This window comes from Clytia hemisphaerica, unplaced genomic scaffold (genome assembly GCF_902728285.1).
Source record: "Clytia hemisphaerica strain Z4C2 unplaced genomic scaffold, Clytia hemisphaerica genome assembly, whole genome shotgun sequence".
Classification (NCBI taxonomy): Eukaryota; Metazoa; Cnidaria; class Hydrozoa; order Leptothecata; family Clytiidae; genus Clytia; species Clytia hemisphaerica.
Genome location: NW_027103758.1, coordinates 473,784 through 488,376, shown reverse-complemented (window position 1 = coordinate 488,376; position 14,593 = coordinate 473,784). Strand labels below are relative to the sequence as shown.

General features: G+C 36.6%; 1 protein-coding gene across 1 annotated transcript; it reads left to right on the top strand.

The window, feature by feature from the left end:
* Window positions 1–4,604: 4,604 nt before the first annotated feature.
* LOC136805544 (uncharacterized) lies at window positions 4,605–14,259 on the top strand. The gene is made up of 14 exons (XM_067062114.1): window positions 4,605–4,824; window positions 4,962–5,027; window positions 5,343–5,486; window positions 8,365–8,509; window positions 9,212–9,312; window positions 9,472–9,671; window positions 9,846–9,960; window positions 10,053–10,192; window positions 10,664–10,825; window positions 11,127–11,279; window positions 12,112–12,225; window positions 12,591–12,647; window positions 13,063–13,240; window positions 14,012–14,259. Exons 1-14 carry the CDS (start codon window positions 4,650–4,652, stop codon window positions 14,149–14,151), a joined length of 1,890 nt encoding a protein of 629 aa, XP_066918215.1. The 5' UTR covers window positions 4,605–4,649; the 3' UTR covers window positions 14,152–14,259.
* Window positions 14,260–14,593: the final 334 nt, after the last annotated feature.

Sequence of the window (14,593 nt, the reverse complement as noted above, 5' to 3'; positions counted from 1 at the left end):
TTTTGCATTAAAGTATTGGAATTCCATGATTTTTTTAGGTTACAGCAACGGAATTCCACAGTTTTGATAGGTATTTTGTAAATTTGTTACGGAAATTCCGGACTTTCTTGAAAGCAATTTGCTACGGAAATTCCATGTCGTCCATTGGGGGGTAACGAATAACAACTGGAATGGCCCATTCTTGAAGGAAACTGCCAGCCAGCCAGCAGCCAAAAAACAACAGCCTGTGTTATGGGTGGTTTCAAATTATGACCTTTGATTTGAACATTGTGACTCCTCCGACCCAAAATGGCGCATGTAATGATAAGCAAAGTCAAAATGCCGCGAATGCGCTAGAAATCGCTCGCAAAAAATCGGCAATATTAAAAATTTTAAACGAAGGAAACGTCATCAACGGAAAAAGTCCGACAAACTTACCGACTCAATTCTTCTCAATTTTCTAGAGTTGGTCGGGCGACGCGAAACAAAGATATTTGTGATTGCTGCCTAATTAGGATAGGTAGGAAAGTATTTCACAATTTCCCCCACTTCACTTTCCTAATTAGGAAAGGCTTTCCTAATAGGAAAGAAAACTTTCGTAATTAGGAAAGTGCTTATCGAACGTTCGATTGTGATCAAAGTAATCAATAATGATCGATAATAATCGAAGGTGGTCAGTGACCACCTATCGATTTTATCTGTGATCGAATACTCACTCGACTCCAGATTATGGCATTTTCTTCGGCCATTTTCGATTTGTTCAATCAGGACCCTGCCAACGCACCGGACTGTCCGGTGTATTTGTCCCGGTGGTAAAAAGTACCGTGAGTGGTCCTAAATCCGACAGCCCTGCCTAAATCCGACCCCCCAGATAACTGCTATGAAAAAAAATTATATGTTTACAAACATTCCCTCTCCAAGTTGAACAATAAACTATTGTAAGAGCTCTTGAAATAAAACACTTAAAAATATTACTATAATGCCAAGATGTCAATTAATGTGATCAAAAAAGTGTGAGTTGTAAAAATAATTACCTCTAATTATTATGAATCTGTTATTCGTGTTTAAAACGTTAACAATTTTGTAATAAGAAATTATGTTTTTGTATGAGAAGCAATTATTGTTATTTGGTTCCATTGGTTCAGTGTATCAAATCTCTCAGTTTAGTTGACACTTTGGTATCTTCATTGCGTCACAGCGAAAGGTTTGTTTTTATTTTAGTTTGTAACTTTGAAAGACCCTATCGGATTTAGGCAGGGCTGTCAGATTTAGGACCACTCACGGTATCCTTTTGCTACACCGGAGGCAATAAGTCCGGTGTCAGTCCGGTGTTGCATACAGGGAATTTTGGACGTCGGACATTTATCATGTCTGGTGTTTTGATTGTCCGGTTGAAAAAAGTATCCTTCTCCAACACCGGACATCCGACTTTCTTAAGTCCGGTGTAGAGATGATCTGGTGGTAAAAAAATTCTCATTTTACACCAGACTTTTGCGTGTCCGGTGTTCGTTAAGTCCGGTGCGTCGGCAGGGTCCTGTTCAATCATTTCGATTACTTTTTTATTACCTTCGATCATATTGAATACCTTCGATTGTATTGAGTACCGTAAGTTTGTCTAATATCGACATCCCTCTTCTAATTCCGACATCCTTCTTTAGAGACAGGAATAATATGAAAGCTTGAATCACTGCTTAAAAAAGGATTATTCCTCTGTGACCACTACTAAGCAAATAAAAACAGTTTCAACCTTTCTATCAATTTCAGTTGATAAAAAGATTGCAGGAATTAGAGGAGGGATGTCGACATTAGATCAAGTTACGGTACCTTCCAGCCTTCGATTTTATCAAATATGTTTCCAGATCCAGTCAAAATAATCTGAAACCACGTTTATTTAATTTAATTAAAACACGCAATTCACGTACGCGAAAACCACTTTCGTTTTCTCCAACCAATCAGAATGCGCGATATGAATTATTTGAGTAAACCCAGGGCGAAGGCACGCAAAATGGCCGGGAAAATAGCTGGGAAATAAGAGGGTCAATTCTTATGACGGGGCTTCTTTTTGTGCTTTGGTTTTAGGTCATTTTTTTGATTTTTCTTAAAGATATATCATAAAAATTGGTTATCAAAGTAATCAATAGGTTATCAAAGTTGTCAAAGTTATTGAAAGTAATCAATAACAATCAAAGTACTCGAACGGTTATCGAGTCTTCAAAGGGTTGTTAAGAAAGTGATTGAATACTCACAATTTCTTTGAAATTTTGGTACTCGACATTCGATTGTTAATCGATAAGCAGTGTGGCTTGAGTCCTTCAGATCCTTGGTTAGAAAAAGCTATACCTGTTTACTTTTTTCTTGCCAGATTCAACAAAAGCCATCAACCAACAAAATTAATACTGACATCAAAAAATTCAAACGACCTTTCCACTAGACACTTCTAAATTATCTGCCATTATGAAGTTGTTCCGAAATTAACCAATCGGGTTTACAATCGGAATTCCTCTGGGAGTTAGCGAGTCGGGAAATGTAAAGTTACGTAATAGGTAATACATAATTTTTCCGGGGGTGAAACTTATAAAAAAATTGAAATGGTTTGTTTTTTTATTCATTATATATTTAAGTTTTCATTATCAAAATTCTAAAAATGCTAATTTGTAGACCATATTAGAAAATGGTTATATATTTCGCAAAATAAACACTTACAAAAGCTATTACTTACTATTTTTACCCCCGCTTTTTAAACAGCGTCTTCTGTGTGCGTGATATCAGGCGGAGAAAACGCCCTCATTTTAAGATTCTCGAGTCGTCTTATTAATTGTTTGTTTCTTTTGTCAAGTCTGTCGGTCCTATTGTTCATGCTAAATTCATACACGATGACGTCAATGTTTGGCGGCATACCTGAAAATAAAAACAAAAAGATTATTATTATTTTTGCATGAATTACGCTACCCTATTATACGTCATTATAAAATTATACAAAACGAAAGTGAGTCTAGGCCGCCCGCCTAGACAGCGCGGGCCCTAATATTTTTTCTCTCGCGGTCTTAGGGGAAAACGAAAGTGATCAATATTCTTCAAAGGAAGAACTTGCCAAAAAAAAACCTAGACAAAAAGATGTATTTTGAGGTTGGGAATGGATCCTGCGAAGATGAAACAATTTTGACTAGGCGTTTTTTTGGCAAACCCAAAAACTCTAATTTTTTTCTTCCCTCAAGCTAAAAAGGTTACGGGTTTTGGGCAATCAAGGCAATAATCAGCAAAATACTGGTGTTTTCCGTAAATCTGAGAATCGTGATAATATCCTCACTGATAAGTGGTTGTTCGATTACTTCAATCATTATCGATTACTTCGATAATTGAATTTATCGATTAGTACAGATTAGTACCGTCTGGTTTCTCCTAATCACTCCAAAATCGCAAGTTCTAACCAAGACCATTAGTTTTATTAAGTTAAAATTGATCTTAGGTGCAAAAATATAATGATCTCTCATGGGCGGAGCGTTGAGATATACTGCCAAGAACGAATAACTTTCCTAGTTAGGAAATTTCAAATCATTAAAGCCCCAAACACCATTTGAAATTTTGTTTCCGCATCATGTAGAAAGGGTTTTATTGGGTCTTTCCTTTCCTAATAGACGATATCGGCTTTCCGAATTCTCCCCGAATGATTACCCATGATGCGTTGCGCAAAAAAATTCACACACGATATCTTTTTCAGAATTTGGCCTGTCATCAATATAATTCTTTTGATTTCTATTAAATTTTTGAATAGAACTAGGCTGTTGTAATGAAATAAGAGATGGAAGAAGGAAAAAGCGCCTGTATTTTACCAGAAAAGCAGAAGAGTGAGCAACCTCAAAGCATTCCACATTTGAAGGAAAAATTACTTGAGCAATATAAACTCCATGGTGGACCAGTGGCAGAGCAGTTCATCGGGGAACTCCAAAAGCATGCTCAAAACATGAGCAATGATCTCATAGTTGACATTGTAAGTTCATTAAATGAAACGTTTGGCACCACAGAAAAACAAAAACAGTATTTGAAAGTACAACAGGATCATTTCAAACAGGTTTTCAGTGTCATGATTACGTCTCGAAGTGAAGAAATTATTGATGACATCAATAAAAATGGAATTTTTAACTCAGAGCAGTTTAAAAAAGAACATTCTGCAGAACCTCCAAAGGATCTGATTAGCAATGAACAACAGCAACAGATTGACCAAGAAATACAGGAGTTGAGAAACAACCAAAGAAATTGTTGTCTTTTGAAAGAGAAAATCAGATCACTGCAAGAGTCAAACCGGTTTCTCAGTGAGACCATAAATAATGATTATTGACTTAGAATAAATTCTTTGTTCGTTTTTTATTTATATATTATTTGTTACATATATCTATTCTCTCCAGTGGCGACCTGATATTCTTACTATTTTCAAACTGTGACATTTTTTTTCTTTAGGTTTCATCTGGTTTCAATATAATAATATTTATTGAAAGAAAAATTAAATGTGGTGGTTTCTTCCCCCTTTTTCAATAACTTGAAATGCCCATGCATTATTTTCCCATTAGATTTGTCATTTTAATTTTTTTTTCACCCATATTTATTACGTTTTTGCTCATTTGGTTTAGTTCAGCATTAAAAAACATAATAAAAAGAGAAAACACATCAGCACAATGAAAAATCTACATCAGAAGAAGCACTTCAAAAAGTTGGCAAAACTTCAAGAAAAGCGTAAAGCCAAATTAAAAGAGAAGAAATTAGAAGAAAAGGTACAGGAACAAGATGATGAAATCGAAAGTGAAAGTGAAAGTGGTGCAGAGGAAGAACAAACAGAAACAATAACAAAAGGTAAGGAATTTTCAAAGTCTGAAAATATTAATGATGATATTATAACATGTGAAAATATATAGCCCTCTAGAATATACCATTTAATTTAAGGTATTCATAGTCAATAAATTCTCAAATACTTTCAATACCTTTTGTAGTTGACAGTTCAAGAAAACGAAAGATTGAAAAAGAAAAGCCAGAAGAGCAAGAAGACACATCAAATAGTAAGTCAACATTAATCAAATAATTTGTTGGTTTTCTAAGTCTGAATTCATCTCCATAAAATATAAATAAAATACCAGCAATACCTGCATCGGCATTGAAATGTCCTTTATTACTGAGTTGACATAAACTTTACTATCAACAAAAAGTTGTCACACTATATCAGCCAGATTTCGACACACGGCCTCAAATGAGAATATTCTAAGAATTCGGGCGATTTTGTCATATTCTTTTATTCAATTTTCTGGCTGAAAGGAAATTTCTACTGTCAAACAGTCCTTATTATTCTCAGTTTTTCGTTATGTTTTCAATTTAAGATAAAAAGAAGAAAAAGAAGAAGAAAGTTGAACCCGAAGAAGAAGCAGAAGAAGAGGGGACACAAACGCAAAAGAAAACAGAAGAAGCATCCGCTGAGAAGGAGGAAGAGGTGAAGGAAAAATTACCCGAACTACCAACACAAGGTAAAAATTCTCTTGATTGTTCATCCATTGAAATTTGATTTAGAAAAGGTCTCATAACTATTCTTCTCTACTTATAGTGTAGAAACTTAAAAGTCAAGTTATTTTTTTTTTTATTATTATTAATTGTCTTTCAGGCTCTTCCATATTTTACAATGGCTATTCGTCCTATGTAAAAATAATCATATTTAAATAAAAAGATAATTATATTCTATGAAAAAAATATGCTGTAGAAACAAAACACACAAAAAAAACAACTCAAGAATACTGACAGAGCTCACAAAATTGCAGATTGTAAAACCGTAATAACTGTAGAAACAAAACACAAAACAAAACTCAAGGATACTGGCAGAGCTCGCAAAATTGCAGAAAAAAAAACAGAAAGTATAGCTTGTTGGTGTTATTAATTAGGAAAACTTCGGTTGAGTTATAATAGTATTGAAGTGGCTAATCCTGCGAAAATTTCAATGTTGATCAGACCACCAGACTAAAATATCAAGTAAATATTGTAAGGTAAATATTAATAATATAACCAACTAGACCTCATGATCATAGAAATTTTGAAAGTGAGTGAGGTCCCAAGAAAACAAAAAAAAAAAAACTGGCACGACCCGAAAAAACGTTGCTAAGACTTGAACATGATGAGAAATTGTAGTGTTGAATACTGCTAACTCGAACGAAGAAAACTATAAGATTGAGTAATGTATAGATTGCTGTGAGGTTACCGATTGTAGAAAAAAAAATTAGATATAACGTGTATAAAATATTGCCAGACTACGATCTAATAAATACTTTTTTAAAATATTGCGAAATTTTTTGTGATCAGGTTCTTCCCTGATCGCTTTTGGAATATCATTCAAAAGGCGACTTGCCTTGCCAACAAATAATTTTTCCGATACATTAGTCTCGTATTTAGATTCAACTTCCTCAACATTACGAGTATTACGTCCAGCGACTCTTAATTTAAAAACTTTTAAGTACGATGGAAACTCATCCTGGTGAATCGATTTGTGCGCGAGTTTCAAAAGTTCAAAATTAATTTGCTGCTGGATCGGTAACCAACCAAGCTGTACTACATCTTATTGTAGAATATCTCAGCGTCACAAAAGCTGCAATTCTGCATAGCAGTTTATCAAGTTTTTTCAACTGGATTTGTGGCAGGTTCCAGAACAATGAACAACAGTAGTGTAACTTCGATATAAGAAGGGCTTCTGCCAGTTGCTTCCGCAGACGAAAAGTTGCTGTGCGACGAAGATAGCGTAGCACGTATAATTTTGCATAAACTGATTGACAGAGTTTATCGATATGAGTTTGCCAATTTAGATTTTGATCGAATTGGATGCCAAGAAGTTTATAAATCGTTCTATCAGTTGGTCTGTGTGATAGATATGAAAGGTTGCGTGATCGGCGTTCATGAAATCGTGAGGGTTTGACATTCTCAGTGTTGACAGTAGCATGATTTTGTTTTTTTTGTTATTAAACGCCAGATTATTAGTGCTTGACCATTCTCTAAGTTGGTTTAAACGATGTGTTAAGTTGACGATTGAAGCTGGGAGGTTTACTGTCTTACAGTGTTCATAGATAGTAGTGTCGTCTGCATATTGGTTTTTACTCCCACCATCAACGTTATCTTGTAGGTCGACGGTATAAAGGTTGAATAGAATTGGTCCAAGTATAGAGCCTTGAGGTACCCCAAACGATACAGTTCCGTAGTCAGATTTTTTGTCGTCAATCTGAACGAATTGGCGACGATTACATAAGTACGAAAGCATAAGCATGGCAGCACTGTTCGAAAAGCCTATCTTTCGTAGTTTTACCAGTAGCGTTTTGTAATCGACGGTATCGAAGGCTTTGGAATAATCAAGAAAGGCGGCTAGTGTGACTTCGCTTTTGTTCATCGCACCAATGATGTCGTCTCGTATCTTCATTAGGAGCGTTTCGGTAGAATGACGCTTGCGGAAACCAGACATGGTTTGTTGATATATCTGGTTTCTTTCAATGTACTCAACGATCTGCTTTGCCATTAAACCTTCGTAAAGTTTTGATAAGATAGGCAAAACAGTGACGGGTCTGAATTGGTCAGGAGTGACGGACTGTTCAGTTTTTGGAATCGGTATTACTTTACCGATTTTCCATTGCTGATGGAAAGTGGTTTGAGCGATCCCTGTGTTTATGATGTGAGTTAGTGGTGACGCTAGATGGTCGGCGATAGGTTTGATCAGCGATACTGGTAGATTGTCATACCCGGCAGAGCAGTCACTTCGAAGATTCTTTATCTCTTTGACAACTTGATCATAAGTGACGGGTTGAAACTCAAATTCCTGATCAACCTCAGTGACGAAATTTCGAAGAAGATGTTGGATTTCTTCAGTGGAAGTTGGTTGCGATCCAAGGATTCTTGGTGCCGTGGATAGGTAGTGTGCATTTAGTACGGATGGTCGGATATTTATCACACTTTTTGTTGGATTGAGAATTCGATGAATCAGCCTCCAGATTTCTTTTGGTTTTTTCGATGAAAGAAGTCTGCGGTAGAAAGTCTTTTTAGTGTGTTTTATCTTTCTTTTTAATGCATTGCGAGCGTCACAAAATTCGTTCCAGTCGGAGTCTGATTGAGTTCGATGAGCAGCGGTGCGCTTCTCGTGGCAGCTTTGCTGTAGATCGTTGATAAAAGTTAACTTGTAAATATTGCAAATGAATCAAAAAACGTCGCCAAGGGTAACCAAGGGCCTATGAATTTTGCCTCTCTCGGTCAAAGGAATCTTATTTTGGTATAGTGTTAGTGTGCAAAATTTCGGAGCTAAAAAACCTTTATTTTATGCCTCTACACTATTATTAGCTGAGTCTCTGGGAAGATTAAGTTTTACATTGTTCTTTCTTGCAGAAGCATCGCTTCCACCGAGTAAAGAATTCAAATCTTTGGAACAGCACGTTTGTGAAAAGACACTAAAAGCAATTACCGAAGACATGACGTTCACACATATGACGGAAATTCAGTACAGAACAGTGATGCCGCTTCTGGATGGCAGGTATGCACTTTTTCCTCCAGTGTTTGGCCCCCAAAAATGCTGGTCAAATTTACATATGCTCTTACATTTTGCGTTTTGCAAATGAATCCAGAATTTCTGTTCTGAAGGCACCAAATAAACATTATAAAAAATGATCAAGATTGGAAAAATTTAAGTTATATTAACAAACTTGCAAGGTAAAGTAAAAACATTCTAAGAATCATAGCCAGAATTTTTAAACGAGAAAAAATGCACGTCTGTACAGTAAGTAAGCTCTAGTTTAGACGGCCCACTCTCTGCCCTGCCTATTCTAATTGTAAGAGTAGCCCAAAAGTGGACACAAAGTTGGCAGTTAAATTCTTTGCTTGGAAAAGATTGAAAGAAGACATTGCATTGACGTCAAAAGAGGGCAATGCATTGACTTTAGACAATCCCCTTTATGCCCACTTTAATTCACAATACCGAGTTTATGTATTTGCACTTTTGAGGACGGTAGAGTGACTGAAGCGATTTGGAGAAACCCGCAATTCCGCCCCGCAAAATCGAGGACGGTAAAAGTGCTGATTTACCGTCGTCCTCAGCTGGTCAGGATCTACTCAAATTAGAACCTTACCGTCTCCGTCGCTGAAAAACACACATACATAAACTCGCTAATTAGAATATGCAGGGAGAAAAGTGGGTCGTCAAAACTAGAGCTAAGCAATATTTCGATTTCCATTTCAGGGATATTTTGGGCGCTGCTAAGACTGGATCGGGAAAGACGCTGGCGTTTCTCATTCCCGCTGTGGAGCTTCTTTTCAAATTGAACTTCATGCCAAGAAATGGTATGTTTTGTTTCACTGTTGAAGTGTTTGATCTGTGATACACACAAAAATCTTTACGAAACTCCTTTACTTTTTGTCCTAAACAAAGGTGGAAATATCAGCTCTAAATAATATTATGATCATAAGTAAGAAATCCTGACAAGACTTTCTCCTATTTAGGAACTGGTATAATCATCATATCACCGACGAGAGAACTGTCCTTACAAACCTTTGGTGTGGTGAGAGATCTAATGCAACACCACCACCACACCTTCGGTATCGTGATGGGCGGTGCCAATCGAAAACAAGAAGCAGAACGACTTTCTAGAGGTGTCAACCTTGTTGTTGCTACCCCTGGTAGACTCCTCGATCATCTTCAGGTTTGTAGATATTCCATTATCTTGTTTGTTTAAGGAAAGTTTACATGGGTCTAGAGCGGTGTGTCATTAAACTATGCCTGGAGCACCTTAGAGACTCGCTGTAGATTGAATTGTGAGATCGTATTTTTGAACCATAGCCATATAATACATTTTACGTTAAAACTTGTCATTTAGAATACGCCAGGGTTCGTCTTTAAAAACCTTCAATGTTTGATCATTGATGAAGCGGACAGAATTCTTGAGATCGGTTTCGAAGAGGAGATGAAGCAAATCATTCGCATCCTACCAAGTAAGTCAACTTTCCTCCCCACCTGCTGTAACCTTCTTTCAGAAAGTTCATTGACTTCATAACTATCTTTTAACCCTAAACCTCTTTTACAGAGAAAAGACAGACGATGTTATTTTCAGCGACACAAACACGAAAAGTGGAAGATTTGGCGCGTCTTTCGTTGAAGAAAGCTCCTTTATATGTGGGTGTTGACGATGATAAAGAAACTTCTACTGCTGAAGGAATTGAACAAGTAAGGCTTTTAACACAATAAGAAACACATAGTAACTGTGTTGTTTTTTTCCAATAATGTGGGTTCGATTCTCACATCGTGTGTAACTTCTTTCAACATCACCGCCAACGCATCACGGATGTTGTTGTGACGATGAATGACGTAACCACCGAGGTGACAAGAAAGTGCATGTTCGATGGAGAAGGATGCTTGACATGCACATTTGACCGGTAGTCTCCTCATCTGTCAACCATACCGCATGAAAGTCGCATCGAAGAATTCTTGCTTGTTCAATATGAAATTCTCTTCCCTTAAAGGAAGAGTCGTCAGCCACGATGAAGCAATTGTGTAGTCGGTAAAAAAGTGAAGTTAAGAATTTCTGTCAGCAAATGTAAACACATTTAGTATCATACCGAAGGAGCTGTAAGCTATACCACAAACTTTCATTTCCTATAGAAACTAATGTTCTTGCCACTATTTCCCCAACTTCAGGGATACATCGTGGTACCAGCGGACAAGCGATTCCTTCTTCTCTTTACCTTCTTGAAGAAGAACCGAAAGAAGAAAGTCATGGTCTTTTTCTCTTCTTGCAATTCCGTCAAATACCATGCTGAACTACTCAACTATATCGACATCCCTGTACTCGACATCCATGTAAGTCAAACCAAAATTCTTCTTTCGAAGCGCGTTAAAAAATCCATTTTTTACATTTCCAGAACTAAATATAAATAACAATGAATATTGTGCTTTTATCACTATGTATTAGTTGCAATACATTAAAAGGTTACACATCTCTTCCTTGGATCGTAAAAAGGTCAACACTGCAAAATACGAAACAACAAAATCACTCAAAAGACAAGGGAAAAAATCATCAAGATCTCTCCTTGATCTAATATTATTTGATATAACCTATGGTTAAGCTTTTTTATGTGATTGCTGTCTTGTTTTCACTCAGGGCCGACAAAAACAACAAAAACGGACGAGCACGTTTTTCGAGTTTTGTACAGCGGAGAGTGGGATCCTACTCTGCACGGATGTGGCCGCACGTGGTCTGGATATTCCGGAAGTTGATTGGATCGTCCAATTCGATCCACCAGATGATCCAAAGGTACTTTCTTTTTCCTTTTTCCGAACAAAATCTTCCAAAAACTTTCATACAGTGTAGTCCCCATAATTCGCACGGGAAACGCAAATTTATCTGAGTTACGGAAATTTCGAGTTACGGAGATTGGTTTATAAGGAAAACTTGTCCAAGTGAATGAAAAATATTCGAGTTATAGAGATTCGAGCTATGAAGACTCCATAGTATTTCTTTTTTCTGAACAAGATCTTGCAAAGGCTTTCATATTAACTGTGAACCGTTGTTTTTGCCACTTATTATACCTCTGTAATTATTACATAGTTTCCTCCCCCCCTTTATAAAGGGGGGGGGGAACCAATTTTCCAATTTAGAATGGGTGAGGGGGGAAAATGAAAATTTGAATAGTAAAGGGGGGAAAACATCGATAGTTGGCAAATTTGGTGGGGGGAAGTGTGAAATCACTTCAACTTTATCTCAGCAACCAAGGTCATTCCACATGATATCATGTGATTAGATCTTGATTGAAAAATTAACCAATTTTCGTTCCATTTTGTCTAGTATTCATTTTGCAGCAAGATTTTACGTTTGTGTCAGGTTGAAATTTGGGGGGAAACTGATATTTTCAGAATTTTCTGGGGGGAAAGCAAAAAAGAGGGGGGAAACTAAAAAACCGAAAGGTCATAGGGGGAAAAAAAAGAGGGGGGAGATTTAAAAAAATCAAGAATTTGGTGGGGGGAACAAACCCTGGAGGACACTATGTAGTAATTACTGTAGAGATGTACAATTTGAGAGAAGAAAAAGTGATTGAAAGGAAGAGTAAGAGAAGTGCAGTAATTAATTCTTCTTTCTTTTCTTGCAGGAATACATTCACCGTGTAGGGAGGACGGCCCGCGGATCGGACGGTCGGGGTCACGCTTTACTTTTCCTTTTACCTGAAGAACTTGGATTCCTCAGATACCTGAAACATGCAAAGGTTTGTTAAAACTCTGCTTTCATCTTTGCATCAACGTTCTCGACTTTAGTTACTCTTCTGCGCTAACTGTCTTTCGTAGAAAATATCTCTGAAAGCTTTTTCCTTCCGTGTGTCCTTACAAGTGCTTTCTGCCTCGAAAGCTCCGATTGGTTTTCTGTGTTTTAGGACCATTTGTCAAGTCTAGCATTCCATTCTGTGTTTTATGACCATTTGTCAAGTCTAGCATTCCAGACGACTTCTGAAGACATACCTAAAATTAAGCAGAAATAATTGAACAAGGTTCATGTAAACAAATTTTATCCTGTAATATGGTATTACCTGTATAACACGAAATGACTGTTGGTTTTTATTTTTCATGCAAACAGGTACCATTGAATGAGTATGATTTCTCCAAAGCCAAAATATCCAATATCCAACAACAAGTAAGTTTATTTTTAGCTCTTCTTCTTTTCATTGAGACCATGTTCACACGCTACGGTTCCTTTCCGCTCCGAAACAAAATGTAGCCATTCTATTGGTTAGAAGTGACGTAAAACTTGAATTCAACCAATAGAATGGCTTCATTTTGTTTCGGAGCGGAACAGAACCGTAGCATGTGAACATGGTCTGAGTGTATGTTACTGTTTCAGTTTTTTAACGTCTTGAATTATCATCACTGACTCGCTCTTCTTGTTCAGTAGAGTTTCGAACTTCTATTATTCGTCAAAGAGAAAATTTCCTAAAATGCTTTCTATTATCCAAATGCTTATGTAATTCGAATTAGCGAGAATCAACTGTCTTCGAGATTAGTCTTGTATTGATGACCAGTTAAAAACGAAATTATTTCTTATTCACTAGTTGGAGAAGTTAATTCAGAAGAATTACTTCTTAAACAAATCAGCCAAAGACGGATACAGGTCTTACCTACAAGCGTACGCCTCACACCAACATAAAAATATCTTCAACGTCGAATCACTGGACTTACAAAAAGTTGGCAAAGGTTTTGGGTTCATCACACCACCGGGTGTCAACCTCAGTATCCTTTTCATGTTTATAAAAAATGTAGTCTTTTGGTGTTTTTTTCCAATTGAAAATCCATGCCATGAACTAAGTCTAACTTATGATGTAGCGAGAATAATCTGACAAGGTTTTAAAATTTTGGAGTCTAAAATGACCCTTAGATTGGCTAAACACCTATTTCAATTTAAATCTACCTTATCGAGAGAAAAAAATGTCGGGGGAAAGTGACGAAAATTTTTAGGGGGTGAGAAATTTTTCCCCGACATTTTATCACCCGACCAAAACTTTTACCCGATTTTTTTCTCCCAATCAAAATTCAAAGCCAAATTTTTTACGTCTTTATTTACCGAAATTATTGCTTTAAACGTCGAATTACAAGATCTATTTTCGAGCTAGTAAAGGAAACCATTTCATTTGGACATTTTAGTCGGGTGGAAGTGACTAAGTTGTAAATTCGGTCGGGGAAAAGTAACGAATTTGAAATTTTGGTCGACCGTTATTTGCTGCATTATTTTCATAAATTCCTGATTAAAAGAAAAATACCAGGTTAGCTCAGCTCCCCAACCGTCTTTTTCGGTGGCCCGCAGCAGCCAACACTTTTCAGCTTTCATATTGTGGCCTTCGGCTATAACTTAGATTTAGATCAGACGTTATTATGCTACGGCCCCCTAAGTCAAATCAACTATAAAAATCTTATTTTCTCTTCCGAATGAATACATACTACCGAACCTTTTACATTTGATCCCTTGAGAAGAAGTTTCCTTAACTCCCACTTCCAACAACAAAGGTGTTCACACAAGCAAAAGCGGTGAAAAGATGAAAAAAAGAAATGGCGCTTTGAACTATGGGGGAGGCGGTAGCTATGGTTACCAGAAGAAAACAAGCAAACATGGCGGATTCGACAAGAAGAAAAACTTTTCAAGGTGACATCGTTTTTAAATTGTGTGATCTTTGTGAAATATTTTTTTATTATTTTTGGTGATAGACTCATGCCAATAAAATAAAGACGATTTTAATAATGTCTAAAAGACAAAAGGTGACTGTCATTCAATTTTATGTTTTGAAAGACCTGTAGATAGGAAAAAAAGATGGAGGCAAGTAAGGTAAAAATCATAAGCTGTTTAAATTAGTATCTCTGTTTAATATACTGGGTAAAGTTAGATCTAAAAATGTTTTATGTAATTATATAACTGATTTAGTTCATCTTTGCTCGTTTTAAAGCCATTCCAGTTTAGTGTGTGCAAATAGCGAATAGCTAGTCCGCTTTCTTCCGCTCGAATAACCATAGAAATATGTGGAGGCAGTTTGAACTACTTTCTGTATTGACGTCACCAAGTTATCTTTCCCGTTCTGTTGGTTGGAAGTGTGA